The 19022-nt window shown below is 46.9% G+C and overlaps 1 protein-coding gene across 3 annotated transcripts in view; it reads right to left on the minus strand.

Moving 5' to 3' along the window:
• Positions 1-689: 689 nt before the first annotated feature.
• The window catches only part of GUK1 (guanylate kinase 1), a 46354-nt gene continuing 28021 nt past the window's right edge, over positions 690-19022 (minus strand). For all 3 annotated transcript variants that reach the window (XM_020999140.2, XM_020999142.2, XM_020999141.2), the window contains 4 exons: positions 16191-16329; positions 14655-14739; positions 11929-12014; positions 690-11578 (listed from right to left, as the gene is read on the minus strand). In XM_020999140.2, coding sequence (XP_020854799.1) covers positions 11543-11578; positions 11929-12014; positions 14655-14739; positions 16191-16329 — 346 coding nt within the window. In that variant the 3' untranslated portion in view covers positions 690-11542. The remainder of the gene's footprint in view (positions 11579-11928; positions 12015-14654; positions 14740-16190; positions 16330-19022) is intronic.

The raw sequence follows: 19022 nt of genomic DNA on the forward strand, positions 1-19022 counted from the left end.
GGTTCTTGCTCAGGTAGAGACAGGTTGGACTAGATAAGATATGGGGGCTCTTCTCCTTGTTTGTGTCATGGGCCCCTTTGGCAGTCTAGGGACTCCTCAGAATTATGTTTTTAAATGCATAAAGCATGACACATAGGATTACAAAGGAAAATCAATTCTACTGAAAGGCGGTTATCTAAATATTAAAAACAAAACAAAAACCCCACCAAGTTCATGGACCTAGGTCATTTCTGAGGCTTCTAACACAGTGGGACTCTATGAAGAAGAAGATGGCAATCCCTCTTTCCCCCATCTTGGCCAGCATGTACATACACACAGACACCCAATTGACAGGAATGTGCAAAACTGCTTTGTATAAGATTTGATCAACCACCTTGGCCTTAGGTGTAAAAAGTTGCTTTGCATCCGAGTTCTTTCTGTAGGGAGGCAGATGGATGGAGTCAATGATTCAGAGTAATTCCCAGACAAAAGGTTTTCTGAGATGCAGATTCCTTTAACAGGAAGAGCCCACCCTTCACAGAAGCCCTTTGGTTTCTCCACCACTCCTTCAGCTTTTTCTCTCGACCACTCCCTCAGCTTTTTCTCTCGGGACTTGGCTTCCAACCTTTTCATTCTTTGGGTTACTGTGGTTGAGAACGGTTGGAGCCCTGTGTGGGATGCCACTCAAATTAAAAAAAAACACAGAGGTATCCAAGGAGAAACAGAAAGTTAATTTATTATTATTATATCAAACCTCGAGGTTTGGGTGTCCCTCCACCAGAATACTCTCATGCAAGGAGACACAGACAGAAGCAAAGGACCTGATTAAATACCCTAATGGGCAAACTCCCCCCTCCCACCAACTGGCCAATATTTGGCTCACATTCTCAATGTCCATAGAAACTGAAGACAAAACAATGAACACAATATACATATCTATATTTCTTAGTTTGCTGAAGTAATACCAAAGAAGCAATTAAAGATGTGCAGTCAAGCTAGACACTGTACTGTGTAGCCAGGTCACCATGACTGAAATATAGCAACAGGTACATCAACAAAATACAGGGGGGGCTTCTTCAGGAGTTTCAGGCTTGGCAAACTTTAACTATTTTACAATGGCATGGGGGGGCGGTACTTGGGGTTGAATTCCCGTAAATCAGGTGATTTCTAGTAAATCGAAACTTCTATTTATTCTTCTAAGAAGTTTTCACGGGATCCTCATCCCACTCAGCCTTATCCCAAACCTTAATTACACTGAGGAGTCTTCACTGGGACATCCCATTCAATCCCTCCTCTTCTCTCATACTTTCTGAAGACTCCTCACAGCTAACCATTAAATCTTAATAACCATCAGGGTGGTCTCAAACTAGCACCCAACCCTGACCCTTCAGAACCATCAGCTTGGCTTCTCCTTTCCCTTCCATCTTAACCAAAGTGGACATGGAGTGTTGCATACAGGGGAGACACACCAAGAGTAAGACAATAATTCCCCTCAAATTTTACAATCTAAAAATTTTAGAAACACAACACAATTTAACTTTTGTAATACAAACAATAAACTTCAGATAACATCAATTGCATTTCCATATTATCAAACACCTAGCCTTAGACTCTTATTAAATCTGAATTCAAATTCTTCTCAGCTCTTTTTTTCTTCACTCTCTAACCATTACCCCTTTAAGTAAATGTAGGAACAATTGATCTAAGCATTGACAAATCAAAGGGGCAGTCCCTTTACAGATACAGATACAGAAACCCAAAAGAAAACAATAATGAAAAATCCCTTTAAGATTCAAAAAAAAAGTCTTTTCCTATACAGCTGTCTGGCAGAGAACATCATCAGTGAAGTCCTCTGGTCCTTGGTATTTGTTCCAGCCATCTCCAGCACAGCATCTCAGCATCTTCTTCTACTTGTCTTCTTGTAGGAACCAGCTTTCTGTCCATTCTCCTACAAAAGTGATCTTAGCACAATTTTAAATGACCATTTCTAATCCTTATAACCCTGAGCATTTTTACAAACTCAAAATTGGAATCATGGCCAATTGTCATATTTAAGAAATTCACATCAGAACCCAGTATCTTATACTTCACATTAATCCATTATTAATTTCCTTACCAGGGGGATGAGATTTCACTAAGGAATTAATAACAGGCTCCAATACACACATACCAATGTTTAACACAGTACATATAAAATCTTAAACTTTTAGTCATGCCTTGTTTCTTTGATGGCATTTACAAAATAAACCACAAGCCATTCTTCTTTTAACATTATTAATTGTAACAAAACTTTAGACCAATATGATATTTTCCAAATAACAAAAATAACATTCTCACAAGCCCCTAAATTATCTCCACACCATTATCAAAAATTAAAGGACTCTAACTCAAAAAGGAACACACACACACACTGGAACACTAGTCCCAAGTTCTATAGTAACCCAAGATGTTCCATTATCAATTATTTTAATAAATTTGTTACTGTACTTACAAAACCTTAAATAGTCAGTCATTAGTCCCAGCAAGTTCCAACAATCAGTTTAAAATATGACTATAATCTCACATTGCTTAAGGAACATCTCTAAAATGATCTCCATAACTTGCATGCATTTCCACTCTTGTTCATAAAAGCTTACTAAGTTGATGCAAAAGTCCTTGAGTAACACAAATTCCAAGGTATTATCAAGAAACTGAATTCCTAGTTTTCACAGAATCCATAAATATCATAAAATTCCTTGGTCAAAAAGGTGTTGTAATAAAGTCTCACATTGGTAATAGTAAGAGACTGACTACAAAAAGAAAATACTACTGCTCTCAGAATCCTTTTAAATAAAGGGAACATCTCAAGGTGAGTCTTAAGCAGTTTGCATAAATTTCTGCACATGTTCTAGTTCTAGATAAACACACACACACACACACACACACAAACCTCATATCTTATACTGACTACTTGCTCTGATCATAGAAACTTAACATAGAAGAAAAAAGAGCAGGGACAGGTGACATATCAAATATGATAGGATAAAACATCCTTAGCTTTGTTTAAATTCAGATAGAGTCACAATTCTCCAATCATGCAGTAGGTGTTTTTCCTCATAGCCAGACTCAGGAATAGTCAGGTGGGAAACATTCCTTTCCAAAGGAACAAATGGGGAAACTGAGCCAGGAGGATCCCATCCTAGATTAAGACTAAGATTGTCCCTTCGGCCTTTTTCCAAATTAGTCACATTTACCTCCACCTGTTACCAGTACAGAATCATATTCACTGGCATTTGTCTCAGATACTGATTTTAATGCAGACAACTATACCCAAATTCAAACTCAAAACTAGTTATAGTCCCAAGAAACAGCAAGTTTCACTACTCACAGCTTAAAGCCATATGCAGTTAATTTTGCTCTCATAGAATTGCAATAAGCAATAAAAATTTACCAGGACTCACATACATAAGAAATCTCACTTTACATCTTTTCTTCTCAAACTTAAACTTGTTCTGTACAAAAGCCAATCATTAGAAATCATTTCTATCTATTGTCCTTGATGACCTTGCCCCAGGGATCTTGGCAAGTTTACAAAATAAGGGAGAATTGCCATGTACCCCAGAGAGGGCTGATATTGGTGCCACAATCCCTTTCTTTTCCACATACAATAATTAATTAACCATCTTAGGTTTTAGCATTAAAACAATAACCCCAAATAACTTAGTTAACTAAAAATTCAAAATGCCCCAACAGCCAAATTCATTCCTTTTTCTCTTTTCTCTGATTTCACAATTAATTTAACATTCCAGATTATAAAAGAAATTGCCCTTCTAGCAACATAACTAATACAATTGACCCCCAAAAAATCTTTCTTTCTTTCTAGACCCCTTCACCAGGTCCAGCAGTCTCCCGGGGCCACTCCCACCCCTACAGACTGGCTTTTTTTTTTCTCCTATGGTCACCCATCATTGTCTTTTACTCGTCTGATAGCCCCAGACTACACCCAAATTCCCGATTAGACCTCAATGCCATTCCCAATCAGGGTACTCCAAAGCCTAGACTTCCCCACGACCACTAGTCCATGCCTTAAGAGCCTGACTCATACTACCCATCCCCCAACAAACCTGGTTGTTAGCCTCAAGAAAGAACCTAACAACATTTAACTTATATAAAAAAATTGCTTTTCTGACAACACAGATGATAGTTGCCTACCAAATTCTACAATAAAGGAATACAACAATACCATACTTTAGAACCAAAACCAATTAATAATATCTCTGGGCTACCACCATCCCCTCACTAAAAAGTAAACTAAAATACATAAAACTTTCTTGGGGCCACATAGTTCTTAATGCCAGATAACAATATGTGCTCTATACCCTTGGCCCTTTATAAAGAGATATTATCCACAAATTCATAGATTTCTTCAATATTTCAGTTCCCTGTTCATATCCACATTTTCTTGCAAAAGTTTTACAAACAGTATGGAATCACCTATTGTAACCAAGTCGGTTTAAAATGTGCTGGGCCAGTATTCTAACTACTTCTTTTTGCTTTCCCTCCAGGTAGACACCTCTGGAGCTTAATCTTTCTTTTCACATTTCTGAAGGGAGATTATTGAATGTCTCCCTCCCCTTCTCTTGCCAAATGGCTTTTATAACTTTACTGTGTATTCTGAACAATTCACTTTTTTTTTCACTATTTTCCCACTATTTTCTTTTAGTTTCTTTCAATTTACTTTAATAACATTCAAATTATAAAAAGCCACTTGACATAACAATACAGAAGTTTACCGATTTGCAGATCCTTACATTTTCCCAATTTACAGTGTAATAAATTCTAAACATTACATTTCATTTCCTTGGCAGCTACCAAACCCAAACAAGCACTCGGCACAGCTCCCAGCTGTCCATAAATTACCTTTTGTTTGTACTCTGGTATACAAAAACTTTTTCTCTTTTAGGTAAGGCAGGGAATGGTTAAAAACTTATTTAGCCTGCCTCCCTTTGATCTGATTGTTTTTTTTTCTCTCTCTCTCTCTCTCTCTCTCTCTCTCTCTCTCTCTCTCTCTCTCTCTCTCTCTCTCTCTCTCTCTCTCTTCTACATTCAACAATTTGGCCAAACTTGGAATGCAGGAGAGAGGAAGAACATATTTTCCAACAACTCTTCAAGAGTTCCAAATCTTTTTACTTTCAAAACCTCTATTCATACTATAAAGTATTTTCTCTCTTTTTCTTGTCCACCCCTCTAAAGCTGCTGTTACGGGGGGGGGGGGGGAACAAAGCGACTGCCTGACTGTAAAGGATCAGAGTACACATATGAACAATCAATCATACCACACACACAGAGACCCAAACACAGAAATTGGACATATAACAAATTGCTGTTACATTCTCAAATCATTAAATCATATTTAACCATTTTCTTTTATCTTTCCCTTTATATTTTGGTGGTTCATTCCAATTCTAAAGCTTATTCCCTAAGGGACTATTTTCTTGGTATACCATCCTTCTGTTCCGCGGTGCTGGGTTAAAATTTATCTGAAAGTCTGTCGCCAGACTCTCCCAGGTCAGGGACCTCACCCTAGGCCTTCCAGGAGGGGTCGCCCCCATCCCTCAGTCACCTGAGCACTCACCTGTCCGTGTCTCTCCAGGGATAATCCGTCCTATCCCAAAGACTCACAAGTTCTGGCACGTCCTCAGGTTATATGCATATAACTTACCTGCTTTCTCCACCGGCCGGAGTTTCACACTTGCTCCACACTACCACTATCAGGGCTCTTTCTTTATTTTCTTTTATTTTAAGTTTCTGTTACTCCGAGTTCCTCTCCTCAGGACTTCTGCCGCTCAGGAGGGAGACCAATCCCCAAGTCTGAGAGCCACCAAGAAAAATGGCTGGTGGGCGCCTGCTCTCGGCCCTTAGAGAGGTTGACTCCTAAGAGGCTTATTTCCCAGCCAGTGCACCAAACTGTGTGGGATGCCACTCAAATTAAAGAACACACAGAGGCATCCAAGGAGAAACAGAAAGTTAATTTATTATTATTATATCAAACCTCGAGATTTGGGTGTCCCTCCACCAGAATACTCTGATGAAAGGAGACACAGACAGAAGCAAAGGACCTGATTAAATACCCTAATGGGCAAATTCCCCCCTCCCACCAACTGGCCAATATTTGGCTCACATTCTCAATGTCCATAGAAACTGAAGACAAAACAATGAACACAATATACATATCTATATTTCTTAGTTTGCTGAAGTAATACCAAAGAAGCAATTAAAGATGTGCAGTCAAGCTAGACACTGTACTGTATAGCCAGGTCGCCATGACTGAAATATAGCAACAGGTGCATACAGGGGGCGGGGCTTCTTCAGGAGTTTCAGGCTTGGCAAACTTTAACTACTTAACAATAGCATGGGGGGGGGTACTTGGGGTTGAATTCCCGTAAATCAGGTGATTTCTAGTAAATCGAAACTTCCATTTATTCTTCTAAGAAGTTTTCACAGGACCCTCATCCCACTCAACCTTATCCCAAACCTTAATTACACTGAGGAGTCTTCACTGGGACATCCCATTTAGCCCTAACCCTCATCATACACCTGAGCCCTAACTGTAATCACTAATGGGGCCTTGCCCCGGTCACACACTGAGCCCCACCAGCCAGCCCACAAACCTGGGCAGTAGGGTCAGGTTGAGGAGTGTACCTGAGAGTAGGGACCATGGTTCACTACAACCATCCCTGGTAGATGTGTCCTCCTGCACCCTTCACTCCCCCAGATCAGCTGGAGATAGCCGGGTGAGTAGGGAGTGGGAGAGAGCAGTGGACAGGGCACCTGTCTCAATAACCAGAAAAATACCACTTGTCTTCACCCATACAATGACTAGCACTACTCCTGAAAGCCCATAGCCCTGTCGCTGTTTCACAAAGGCCAAAACAATATGGTAAACCCAGCTTCCCTTCCTTCCCACCACTGAGATTATGAGATTGTGATCAGAGTAGGCCTACATGCCATTGATGGGACAAGGGCATCCAGTCCAATCCTGCTGCCCACTGCTCCCTCTGGCTGTGGTCTTGAGCACTACAATCCTTCAACTTCCCAGCAAAGGTGTGAAAGGAGAAAGGATGTCAGGATAGGGATCTACAGCTGGAAGGGAGCTGGAAGGAACCTGAAAGGCCATCCCTAGTCCAACCCTTTTATTTCAGACGGAGAAGCTGAGGCCTGGGGAGATGAAGGGACTTGGGAAGGTGCTCCAAGCTTCCTCCCCACTTCAGAAATCCAGGACCCTTGTGCTCTCTCATCCAGCTCCACACTCCTCCTACCCCCATCATGGAAATCTCAGGAAATGATGAACTCTGTTCCTGGAGTCCTTGAGGTAAATGTTAACCACCCCATGGGAAAGAGAGGGAATCAGATGATAACAACGGGTGTTTTAAGGCTGGCAAAATGCCTTACCTTAACTCATTTGAGCCTTAAAATGACCCTGCAAGGTGGGTCTGGTAAAAGCATTTTTTCCCCCATTTTAAAGTTGAGAAACCTAAGGCTGAGTAAGTTAAGTGACTTGCCTGTGGTCCCAGGACTAGTAGGTGCTAGGGGAAGGATCTGACCCCGCCGGACTCATCTCCAGCACTCTGTCCATTCCACTGAGGCCCAAGGTAGGCAGGACTTCAGAACACAAAATGTCAGGGTGGGAAAGGACCTCAGACCTGAGAACGCCAGGACCAGAAAAAAACCTTAGGGTTTTCTTAAAATCTTATTTTAAAATCCCTGTATTTTACAGAGAAAAACACTGAGGCACCGAGAAAGTAAACATCTTGCTGAAGTCACAGAGCTGGTACAGAGCTGTGGCATTGGAACCCAGGTCTTCTGCTGCTCCAACCATCCTGCCTCACTTTTTATTAGGCTTTTGGAAGGATGAGTACCTGGGGAAAGACATTCAGGCTTTGGTGAGGAAGGAGGAGAGGTTTGGGGCCAGATGGGGCTTTCCTAGGACCCCTAACTTCATGGAGGGCAGTTTATCCTGAAAGATAAGACCACCCATTTTCTTCCTTACACGTCCCTCCCTTAACCAGAGTTAACAATGTGATTGATGCCAATCTTGAAGCTGATAGTCTTAAGTTCTCCTGAGAGAAGTCTAGTACTCAGTCAGGGGGATTCGAGTTCCAATGGCCCCTGCCTTGGGTAGGCCATGTCTGGAGCATCTGGGTCCAGCTCTGGGTGCCCTGCATTAGGAAGGATGCTGAAAAGTGGAAGCTGGTTCAAAGAAGGCCAGTCAGGATGAGGATATACAAGATGGTCTCAGTATCTGGGTGAATTAGCCTGGAAAACAGAAGGCTTAAGGGTCTGAAGGGCAAGAGGAATCACTCTTGTCCTGGGGAGTCTTAGGGGACCGAACGATTAGAAGTTACAGCCAGACGGACCTCAGGCCACCATCACAAAGCACATTTCTTTGATTACAGCCATTTCCAAAAATGAAATAGCTGCCTGGACAGAGGGTGAGCTCCGTCTCTAACCAGTATCTCAACTAAGCGTTCCAGCAGAGTGCAGACGCCAGAGGGGATTCCTGCGCTAGGTGGATGGTTGGACACGATTCTCTGCAAGGGCTGCCCCCTCCAACTCTAAGCATCTACAGCACTCTAGGAAATCCTGGGCCCTTGGGTAGGGCCTGGCTCGGTGCCTCTGGGTGGAGTCTCCACACCCTGTACCCTGTATGGCTGTATCAGCAGCAGGGTCTGTTATGGGCTATGAGCCGCCAAGGTCCCAAGCTCGGTCTCCAGTCTTGTGCTTGGATGGAACCGTGACTCCGTTGAGGTGGATAGCTTCCTCTAACAGGGCACCTCCTCATCCTTTGTGACTTGTCCATATCCATCCATGAATGCTCCATGTGGACCTTCTGCCAAGGTTGGATGCATTCACTCATAGACTTCCCAATTTCCTTCCGGGGCCCGTTCAGATGATCACTTCCCCTAGGAGCTCCCCCGCTCCTCCTTCCTGTCCCAGTCCTCAGCACCTTTCCCTTCTGGACAATGCTCTGTATGTACCTCGTGTTTACTTGTGTGCATGCTACATCTCTCCAGCAGACTACAAGCCCCTCGAGGGCTGGGACTGTTACCTTTCTGTCTTTGATGCCTCGTACTGAGTGCACAGTGCCTTGAACAAAGGTATGTTGTTCAGTCGTGTCCAACTCTTTGTGACCCCTTTTGGGGGGTTTTCTTGGCAAAGCTATTAGAGTGGTTTAGCATTTCCTTCTCCAGCTCATTTTACAGATGAGGAAACTGGGGCAAACAGGGTGAAGTGACTTGCCCAGTGTTAAGCAGCTAGTAAATGTCCGAGGTCAGATTTGAACTCACAAAGATGAGTCTTCCTGACTTCAGGCCTGGAACTCTATCTGCTTCACCACCTGCCATGAACACAGTAGGTGCTTAATAAATGTTGATTGCATTCATATGTGTAATTCTTCATTGGTAATCTATTTCAGCCTGCTCATGTCCACCCATACCTCTTCGCTGACCTGAGTGACCTCTATCTTTTAATTTTTTGGATACCATGGCCTGCTGTCTCACAGCCATACAGTATCCCAGAAAGATATTGTTAGTATGACTCTGTGGGTCTAGTGCCATCGCAGTATCCCAGATGTGGGGCTGGGCAGCAGCTCATGTCTTTGCCCATACCCACAACAAAGCCCAGCAGACCAGGGCACACAGGCAGTTCTCAGTAGAGACTCGCTGTCCCCTAGAGAGAGGGGAAGGAAGATGCTGAGGACACATTCTCCTAGAACATTATCAGGGGGTGAGAGGTACAGATTTAAGACAAACTTTTCTCCCAGATTCCACAATGGGCTAAGCTTATAAAATTCTGGGCCTTGACTTAAGGTAGCCTGGTCCTCACTTCCTAGGATCTCGAGCTGGGGGGTGGGAGGAAGCAGCTGGGACCTGGCCCTCCAGACAGGGAGGAAGTCTCCACCCATCCTGCTCTAGAAAGAAGTCTTTCCTCCTTGAGGTCCTGCCCTCAGACCCTTCTGTGTGTCATATATCCATGGGGAGACTGTAGGGGTGGACAAAGGGGTGTGAAGGCCTTGGGCTGCTGCTTCTGCAGTCAGATTTCCCTTGCACCATCTTGGTGTCCTAGGTAATGAAGGGCTAGGCTAGCTATGAGGCCTGGCCCATGTGTGGGTGCCAGGCTGGGAGGGCCTGTTTCTTTGTGGGGGTGACAGGTGCTCAGGATTCCTCTGGAGTTTTAAGAAAGCAGACCAAATCACTGAGGCCTAGAGGAAGCCTACCCCACCCAGGGTGGTGGAAAGAAAGGGTTTGGGGTCAGGGGTTTCTACCTCCTTTCACTTGCCTACACACCAGGCAGCCCCCTCCCTGCCGTAGGATAAATTCCCAGAGCAATGAAAACAGGCAGATTAGGAGGAGCCTCTAAACTTGACTAGATTCCCCAAGCTCACTTTCCAGGAAAAGATAGGAGGCCTTTCTAAAATAAAATGTATTTTATTACAAACTGGGTTCTGGGCTCAGAGAAGGACAATCTAAGGCTCACAGAGACCGGAGTGATGAGGAACCAGGGACACAAAGCATCATGATGGCTCTCAGGGTCACCTCTGGATGCATGGCCATGACCTGGCTGCACTGGTCAACAGAGTCCAGGCTGCTCTAGTCTGCTGAGAGGTGGAGAGGATTGGGGGGGGGGTGAGGAGGTGGGGGGAGGATGGGGCAGGTAATGAATCCCCCCGCCATGGGTTAATAGGAGCCAGGAAATGAGTCCAAGTGTCTGAGGTGTGAGGGCAGATGTGTGGGTATGTGGGGTGGGGTGACCCCAGTGGTCCCCAGGATGCTTTCCCAAATCCCAAATTGTTCATAAACCCACTGTACCCTCCAAGCTGGAAAGTCAGGCTGGCAGCCCAGGGTGAATTAGAGCTCAGGGGACGTTTTTCAGAACCTGGCGGCCATGGCAGTGGTGTGAGCTGGCTACTGCCCAGCTGCCTTTGCTGCCAAATACAAGGCAGGCCCTCCCCTCTCTGGAGGAGCTTGAGTGGACAGACTCCCCAGAGAACCCACTGTGGAGATCAAAGGACAGCAAGATTCTTTCCCTCCAATCCAAAGAGCCTTGTGGTACCAACTGGCATCTAAGTTGCTACCCTGATGTGGTCAGGCTTGTGGTAGGGGTATATGGGAACCCAAAGAGCCAGGGCTCAGATGGTCAGCAGTGTGTAGGAGTCTCCTTTCTCTGTAGAGTCTGTATGCCCTCTCCCTGGTCCGAAGGTCACTGCAGGGCTACTTGCTCATCACCAACCTGGCCTAGAGGTTCCCAGCCTTAGCCAATAGGTGGTGGAGCCTTGGGGACACGGTCTCTCTCCCCAGATGGGTCTTGGAGGGTGCTCGGAGGATGCCTCTGGGGTCTTGATGGTGGGATAAGACGTGGGGTCAAAAATGCATAGTGACCTGGCCCAAGATGCCCAAGGTTCCAGCTGATGCACACACAGGCTCCTCTGTGGCTTGGAGTAGGGAAGGGGTCAGATGAAAGGGAATGTGTCTCTTGGAATGTAAAGGGATGGGGGGAGGGCAGTGGGATGGCCTCTGGTTTCCTTTCATGAGTTGCTGGGTTGCTGGGCCTTCTTGATTTCCTGCAGGGAAAGAGAAGGCTCGGGTTGGGGCCAGGAAACATGCTACAGGCAGCTGGGGAATTGAGAAGACAGCTGGGGCCTAAGAGCTGCTGCCCACCTCTGCCCCTGGGCCAAAGGGGCACTGCTGCACTCCCTTCCTGCATGGGAGCCCCACAGAACATCCCAGAACTGCAGAGACAACTGTGATCAAGAGAAAGGCAGTGAGTGGCCCGACGGCCCTCAGTCAGCAAGCAGCAGGGCCGAGATCCAAACCCGATGGGGCCATAAAAGGGCACTGCCCTGAGCTCTACCAGGGGCCTGGCCTGCTCTAGACCTCGGAGGAGGGAAGACAAGGGAGCCGAGCCCCTCACCTCAGCCAGGACCTTGGTCAGCATCGAATAAGCCTCATCCAAGTCGTCATTGATAATGATCAGGTCGAACAGGTCGGGCTCCTGGCCTGGAAGCACAAAAGGGAAAGGCCCAGAGATAGCTTTAGAAGTGGGTCTGTGGCCTAAGTTCTCTCAGGAGACTGCCCTCCCCTCTCTTTCCAAGGGAGGCCACCATCTTGTCTTAGCTTCTCTCAAATAAGCTATTGGGGTTATCCACAGTGTGTATGAAAACGAGCCCTAATGAGTTATAGGAAGAACTAGGGTCAACGCATCTCTGATATTCAGTAGTTGAGCATCTCTGAGCAAAGTCACCTGCCTGCTCTGTCTCAATTTCCTTGGCTGGAAAATGAGGATAATGTCACCATCCCTCTTTACCTCATAGGGCTATTGTGAGGAAAGAACTCTGCTATATAAATGTAAGTTAGTGTTACTATAACTATAATATATGTTATAATATTATATAAGTATAATCATTACCTTTCACATGGTCCATTCCAATAGCCTTCTAATTCATCTCCTTGGCAGCCACCTATCTTTCTAATCTGCTTTCCTATTACTCCCCCTTGTGCACTCTCCATTTCAGTCCCTCTGGCCTGCCAGCTGTCCCTGTACGGGACTATTTCCTGTTTCCTGGCAGGTGTCTAAGCGGTGCCCATGTCTCGGCTGCGGTCTCTCCTCACTCCTACATCTTAGAATCTCTGGCTCCCTTCAAAGGCCAGCTTAGACGCTACCTGTAACTCCAGGCCTTATCCCCTTCCCCTGGACCCTAAGCCTTCTCTTTTCTCCCTCATGGAGTTATTCTGTAAAACTCTGCATTTTTTGCTTTGCATGTGTGCTGTATTGCCCCAGAATGGCCTCACTTTGCATCCCAGAGATGAGCATAACGCTTTGCACCAGGTCGGTGTTTAATCAAGGTTCTCTGAATGGAATTATCTGCCTTGCCACCGCGTGCATGCCTCCTCCTGCCTCACTCTCCACCCCCCACCGGCTCGGGGATCCACTATCAAATTGGCACGGCCATTGCTGCAGTGAAAGGGCTGAGCACGCAGCTCCTTAGGGATGGAGCTCCCTTCTCTAGTCTTCCTCTCCCACCCAGGTCAGCCCCATCCCTCGTGTGTCCCACTCCACTGGGCCCTCTACAACCCCTATTCTATTGTTAACAAACTACCCTTCACAACAGACTTGTGACCCCTCTCATGAAACCGCTATTTTCCATTTAATTTTCTACGTACTTATTGCTTCTCTCCAATAGAATATAAACTTTTTGAGGGCAGGGACGGTTTCATTTCGGTCTTTGTATTCTTGGTGCCTAGCATGCAGCAGACACTTAATAAATGCTTGTTGAATTAAATTACTACTACCTGCCTCCCAGGGCTTGGGAGGAAGGTTCTTTGTAAATTGAAAATACTTCCATACTCCAAAGATAAAGGATTGTTTTTGGAGTGGTTACTATTCACTGATGCAGGCCTTGGGAGGACTTCCTCTATGTCTTAGTGGTTGCTATGGCAAAACAAAACAAAAACAAACCACCGCCTCTCAGGGGCCTATGCTCCAATGATGATGCTATAAACTGACAAGTGCCACAGAAAAGTGAGCTATTATTATAACTGGGTCTTACAAAGATCCTGGGCCCAGGGTCACAGGATCCAGAGCCAGAAGGGCCCTGGGAATCGTTCAGTTTAGACCCTTAGTCTATAAGTGAGGAAGAAGAGGCTCAAGAAGTAGGACTAGCCCGAGATCACACGAGTGCCAGGTGGCTGACCTGACTCAGAGCCACATCCTCGGCCTCCTCCCTCCAGCACGCTCCCCATGCATCCAAACCTGCCATGCGGAGGCCAGGAGCTCCCCAGCCCCCCTGAGGCTCTTCCTCATCTCTTCCCTCACCGCACCCCCCAGTACAGCCAAAAGGAGAGAAGTACCTTGCCCTGGCCTGACCACCTCTGCCATTGCCACCCCCGAGTTCTCAGCCTCTTCCGTTCTAGCGCTCTTCCAGATCTGGCCCAGCTGCGACCTCCTTCTGAGAGCCTTCCCTGAGCTGCGGGCCCAGCAGCAAGCCGTCCGAACGGGACAGCGTGTGCCTCCTATGCACTAACATCGAGAGTTCTGTGAGTCACCATCTAATTAGATCGAAGAGCCATGAGGGCGGTTCTATTTTAGGATGATGTCAGCTGACATTTCTAGAGACACCAAGGTTCTCAACAAGCTCTCATCCTTCCAACAGCCCTTTGACAATGGGATCATCCCCATTTTATTGCTAAGGAAACTAGAACTCAGAGAACGTTAGTGACTTGCCCAAGGTCAAACAGAAAGTAAAGCAGCTGAGGGAGAATTCGAATCCAGGTCTTCTGACACCTCAGACCAAGGTTCTTCCCAGAGATCCTGCTGCCTCTGGATCTTGTGTCTTTCCCCTGCTCTGAGTCCCAATTCTCTACATCCCCACAACCCCCTGAAACCTAGAAGTCATCAGAACCGGACAACCTCAGTGATTATGTGGTCCAATCCTCTCATTTTATAGCAAAGGAGCCTGTGGCCCGAAGGGCAAAAGTGATGTGTCTGAGTTCACCCAGGTGACAAGAGCTGAAGTCAAGCCCAGGAAGTGTTTCCTATTGAGGTCCTAAGTGAATGGATGATGGCAGCCACAGTAAGCCCCTGACACAGGGCAGGGACGGGAGGCACGTGGGCGGCTTCTCTGCACCCACTCTACTCACTGCTCTTCATGTCAGCGGCGGCAGCAGCCAGCCTCTTCTGTAAGCTCTCCTCTGTTTCAGTCTTCCTGTCGCGCAGTCGCTTTTCCTGAAACACACACCAGGGCCTGATGACCACAGTGCCACCTTGGCCCTCAATTCTCAGGGGATGCTGAGCAGGGTCCCTTACCAAAGCTCTCTCACACCAGGTCTGCTGTGGCCTTACCCACAAGGCCCACATGTCTGCACAAGGTCTCTGGAGGGAGAGACCTGGCCACAGAAGAGAAGCCTGAGGCCCAGCTGGACCAGCCCAAGGATGAGCCCAGTGCTCATGCTCTCTCATGCCTTACCAGGAGGGGAAAGAGAAATTTTGACAACTTGAAGAAATGACTAAATGTGGTAGAATTGGAGACATACTGGTTTGCAGGAAAATCTCTAGTGACAAGCGCTGAACTCTAATCTAGGCTCTGTCTGTTTGACATCCTTAGCAATGACTTCAATGAAGCTATTAATATGTTTATCAAATAAGCAGAGGACCAAAAAATTGGAGGGATAACTAACAGGCCTCATGGCACAGTGGATAGAATATTGGACAGAGTCAAAAAGATCTGGATTCAAATCTGGCCTCAGGAGCTCACCACATGGGTAACACGAATACAAATCACTTTTTCCCTCTGTGGCTGAGTTTTCTATTCTGCAACGTGAGGGGGTGGGCTTGATGACTTAGAAGGGTCCTCCCAGCTCGAAAGTCACGATGCCACGCTCTGACCATCCCTGACAGAAGAATCCTGCACAAGATCATTCTTCCTGCTCCAATCTGAGCTGGTGACAATGAGTAGGGAGGATGCAGAGGGGTTGGTTTTTCAGGTCAGGAAAGAACAGATTCCTTTTCTAGGGCCTAGTTCAGGTTGCTGCCTCAGAGACAAGTGGGATGACAGCCCTCCCTCTGTGGTGTCCTCTTCATGTTAATGGCCATTCATTAGTGCTGGGGGCAGAAAAGCACTAGTCTAACCTTCCTCCCCGCCACCTCCCCCAGCCATGTTCTGCTCTGTCATGCTGGACTGGAGAGAATCGCAGGCTGGCTGCCCCATGGGACCTAATACTGACAGAAGGAATCGCAGGACAGAAAAAAGCCAAGGTCAAAGCTGAGAATGAGAAGAGGATATGGTCCAGTGCCAGGGAGCAAGAAGAATGGAGAGGAGCATCCTAGGGATCCCACAACCCAGAAAATGAGGCAAGATCTACTTCAGACAGGCAGCGGCACCAGAAATCAGTGAGCAGCTTCCTGGGCAGGCCCGCCCCCGGGAGCGGATGCTCAGGGTCCTGGCTACGATGTCCCCCTCACTGGGCAGGCTCCCTGCTCGGCCCCCCCCCGGGGCCTGGAGGCATACCCCGGGGAGTGGATACTCAGGCTCCCCAGCAGCGGGGGGGGGAGGTGGGGGCTCCCTGCTCAGCTCCCCGGGGCCTGGAGGCGCACCCCCGGGAGCGGATGCTCTGGGCAGGCTCCCCAGCAGCGGGGGGATGGGGGGCCCTTGGGGCGGGGGCCCGGAGGAGGCGTACCAGGATGTCCAGGGAGGGCGCCTGGATGGAGATATAGATGGGCTGCAGCTCTGTCTTCTTGATGCTCCTCACCCCCTGCAGGTCTATGTCCAGCACGCAGATCTGGTTCATGGCCTGCACGGCCTGCACTGCGGCTTTGCTGGAGGGAGGGCAGAGAAGACAGTCAACAGACTGCGGGAACCAGCCCTGCGCTGGCCGAGGACTTCAGAAGAGCGCGGCGGCTGCCCACCCCGGGCTGCGACAGAGGGGGACGGCACAGTGGACCCGCCTTCTAGTCCCCGCCCTGCTTTCCCCTAGGAGGAGGTACAGCCACTCTGGGCCTCAGTTCCATCACCTGTAAAATGGGGACACCACCTGCCAGCATGCCCATTAACCTCAAAGACTTCTCAGCATCAACAACATTCTTATTATTAATTTACATTCCTCTAGGACTACAGTTCTGAAGTTCACAAGATGCTTTTTGACCTGTAACCCTGAGAAGGAAGGGACGACAATGATCACTATCCCTGATTCATGGATGAGGAAACCAAATAGGAAAATGTCTTGTCTACGATCATTCTGTTAGTGAGCTTCAGGAACTGGCTAGGAACCTAGATCGTCAGTCTCTCTTTTAAAATATGTCCTATAGATGCCTTGTGTCTGAACATCACAGGTCATTCTAGGCACATCTTCGACTTGCTTCTCCCCTTCCCCAACACACACACACACACACACACACACACACACACACACACACACACACACACACACACACACACACACAGCTCTCCCTTGTAACAAAAAACAACAGCTGAGCGCAGGTCTATTGCCTCCTATTGTGAAGATGCAATACCTCAGCGGATGAGGAAACACACAGGACTATTCTTATTTTAACACCACGTCAGGCAGATAAAGCCCGCAGGCACCTTTGTTCCTCCCTTTTTCACCTGCCCACGAGCTGGTCAATCACTCAACGTGCTGGGGTCCAGTTATCCTCACTGATGCAGAGGTCGAACACCCCCGCACAGAGCTCAAGTTCCTGAGGGCGGCACTGTGTAGCATCTCTCTGTCTCTATAGCACCAAACACGGTTTGTTCAGTCGTGTTCAACTCTTCATGATCCCATTTGGGGCTTTCTGGGCAGAGATATTGGGGGTGCTTTGCCATTTCCTTTTCCAATGGATTAAGGCAAACAGAGGTTAAGTGACTTGCCCAGGGTCACACAACTAGTGAGTGTCTGAGGCCAGACTTGAACTCAGGTCTTCCTGACTCCAGGCCCAGTGTTCTATACACTAAGCCACCTAGCTGCCTCCGTTTTCTCCCTTACCCTCAGCATGATGACTCTCTTTCTCCGTCATCTCCCTATACCCTATAAGCAAAGTCAACTCATTCTTCCTCCTCCACCCCTCTCAGAGCTGTCCCTTCCTTTCCATTTTCATTGCTTCCACTACCTAAAGTCGGGGCTGTCTTGAGAGGCGATGGGTTCTCCCTTTTTGGAGAGAGACCCCAACATCTGTTGGGTGCGACTCTTATTAGTGGGGATTCCTTTAAGATATGGGCTGGACTAGATGGCTGTTGAGGTCTAACTCGCTACTCCCAACAGCCTCCTGGCTCATTTCTGTACCCCTGCTCAAATCCATCCTACACCCTGTGCCATAGCAATCTTCTTAAAAGATTCTTTCTCTGACTGTACCATGCCTCTCCTCGAAAACCTTTAAATGGGCCCCTACTGCCCACTGAACAAATTCCAAACGCCCCAGCCTGGCATTCAGGGACTTCCATTAGCTAGGCCCGTGCCACTTTGATAGCTTCATCTTCACCTTCCTTTCCAGAATATTCTGAATGTTCCAGCCAAGTGGACAACTTGCTGTGCTTTCTGCCTATGGACATCTTATCCATCTTTCAAGCTTAAGTGCTGCCTCCTCCTCTTCCTCCTCCACAAAGCCATCACGATCTGCCTAACCAGATAGGATTCTTCCCTCCCAAGAACTTTCACAACACTGACTATACCTCTCACAGTAACTCTCCATCTGTACTCTACCAGGCATTTTCTTTATAAAGACCCCAGGAGGAAGTGGGTGCAATTATTATCCCCCACTTTACAGATAAGGAGACTGAAGATCAGGGCTTGCTCAGGTCCTGCCGCCACTGAATGCTAAAATTTATGGCCATATCTTTGGATTGTGAGATCGCTGTTTTCCCCCTACCACCACCCAAAGCGGCCCCTCATTCAGCCTTCTCCCTCCTAGTGTTCACCAATCTACCCAACCTCTGATTCTGTGGCTATGTTCTGGTTCTGGGGGGCTCAGTTCTTTCTCTGTGTCATCAGTATGCCTGGCTTCTGGAGGCATGCTGAGCTTCCCTCTCAGTCCTGGTTGACGGAATGTCTTTTCTCCTTAGTTCAGTCAAATAGAAACTTTTACAAGGAAACAGAGAAAGGAACTACTAGCCTAGGAAACATTTTTTTTTTGCTGTTTGCCCACAATCACACAAAAAAATCCATGATATAAATCTATCACAAACTAAGCCACTGATAAATATATTCAATCACACAAACAAAAGCTATTTACATTTTTTAAAAAGCATATAGTAATCTAATGGGGTAGGCAAAGAAAGGCTATGTTAGTTCATGTGTCTCCTGAACTTGTCCCCCTCACTGGCATATTTCCCTAGATTTTGTTGCTGTTTAGTTACAAAACCAAGTTTCTTGACACACCCAGAATTTTCCTGTCTATGTTCCCACAGCCCAGATGACTGAGTCCTGACTTTCTGAGTGTGGGAAAGCTCTTTGCCAAGACCCGCTCTGTCCAGCATGAAAGTGTTCCTAATTAGAAAGGATCTCAGAAACCATGTA

This window comes from Phascolarctos cinereus, unplaced genomic scaffold (genome assembly GCF_003287225.1).
Source record: "Phascolarctos cinereus isolate Bilbo 61053 unplaced genomic scaffold, phaCin_HiC Scaffold_4;HRSCAF=312, whole genome shotgun sequence".
Lineage (NCBI taxonomy): Eukaryota > Metazoa > Chordata > Mammalia > Diprotodontia > Phascolarctidae > Phascolarctos > Phascolarctos cinereus.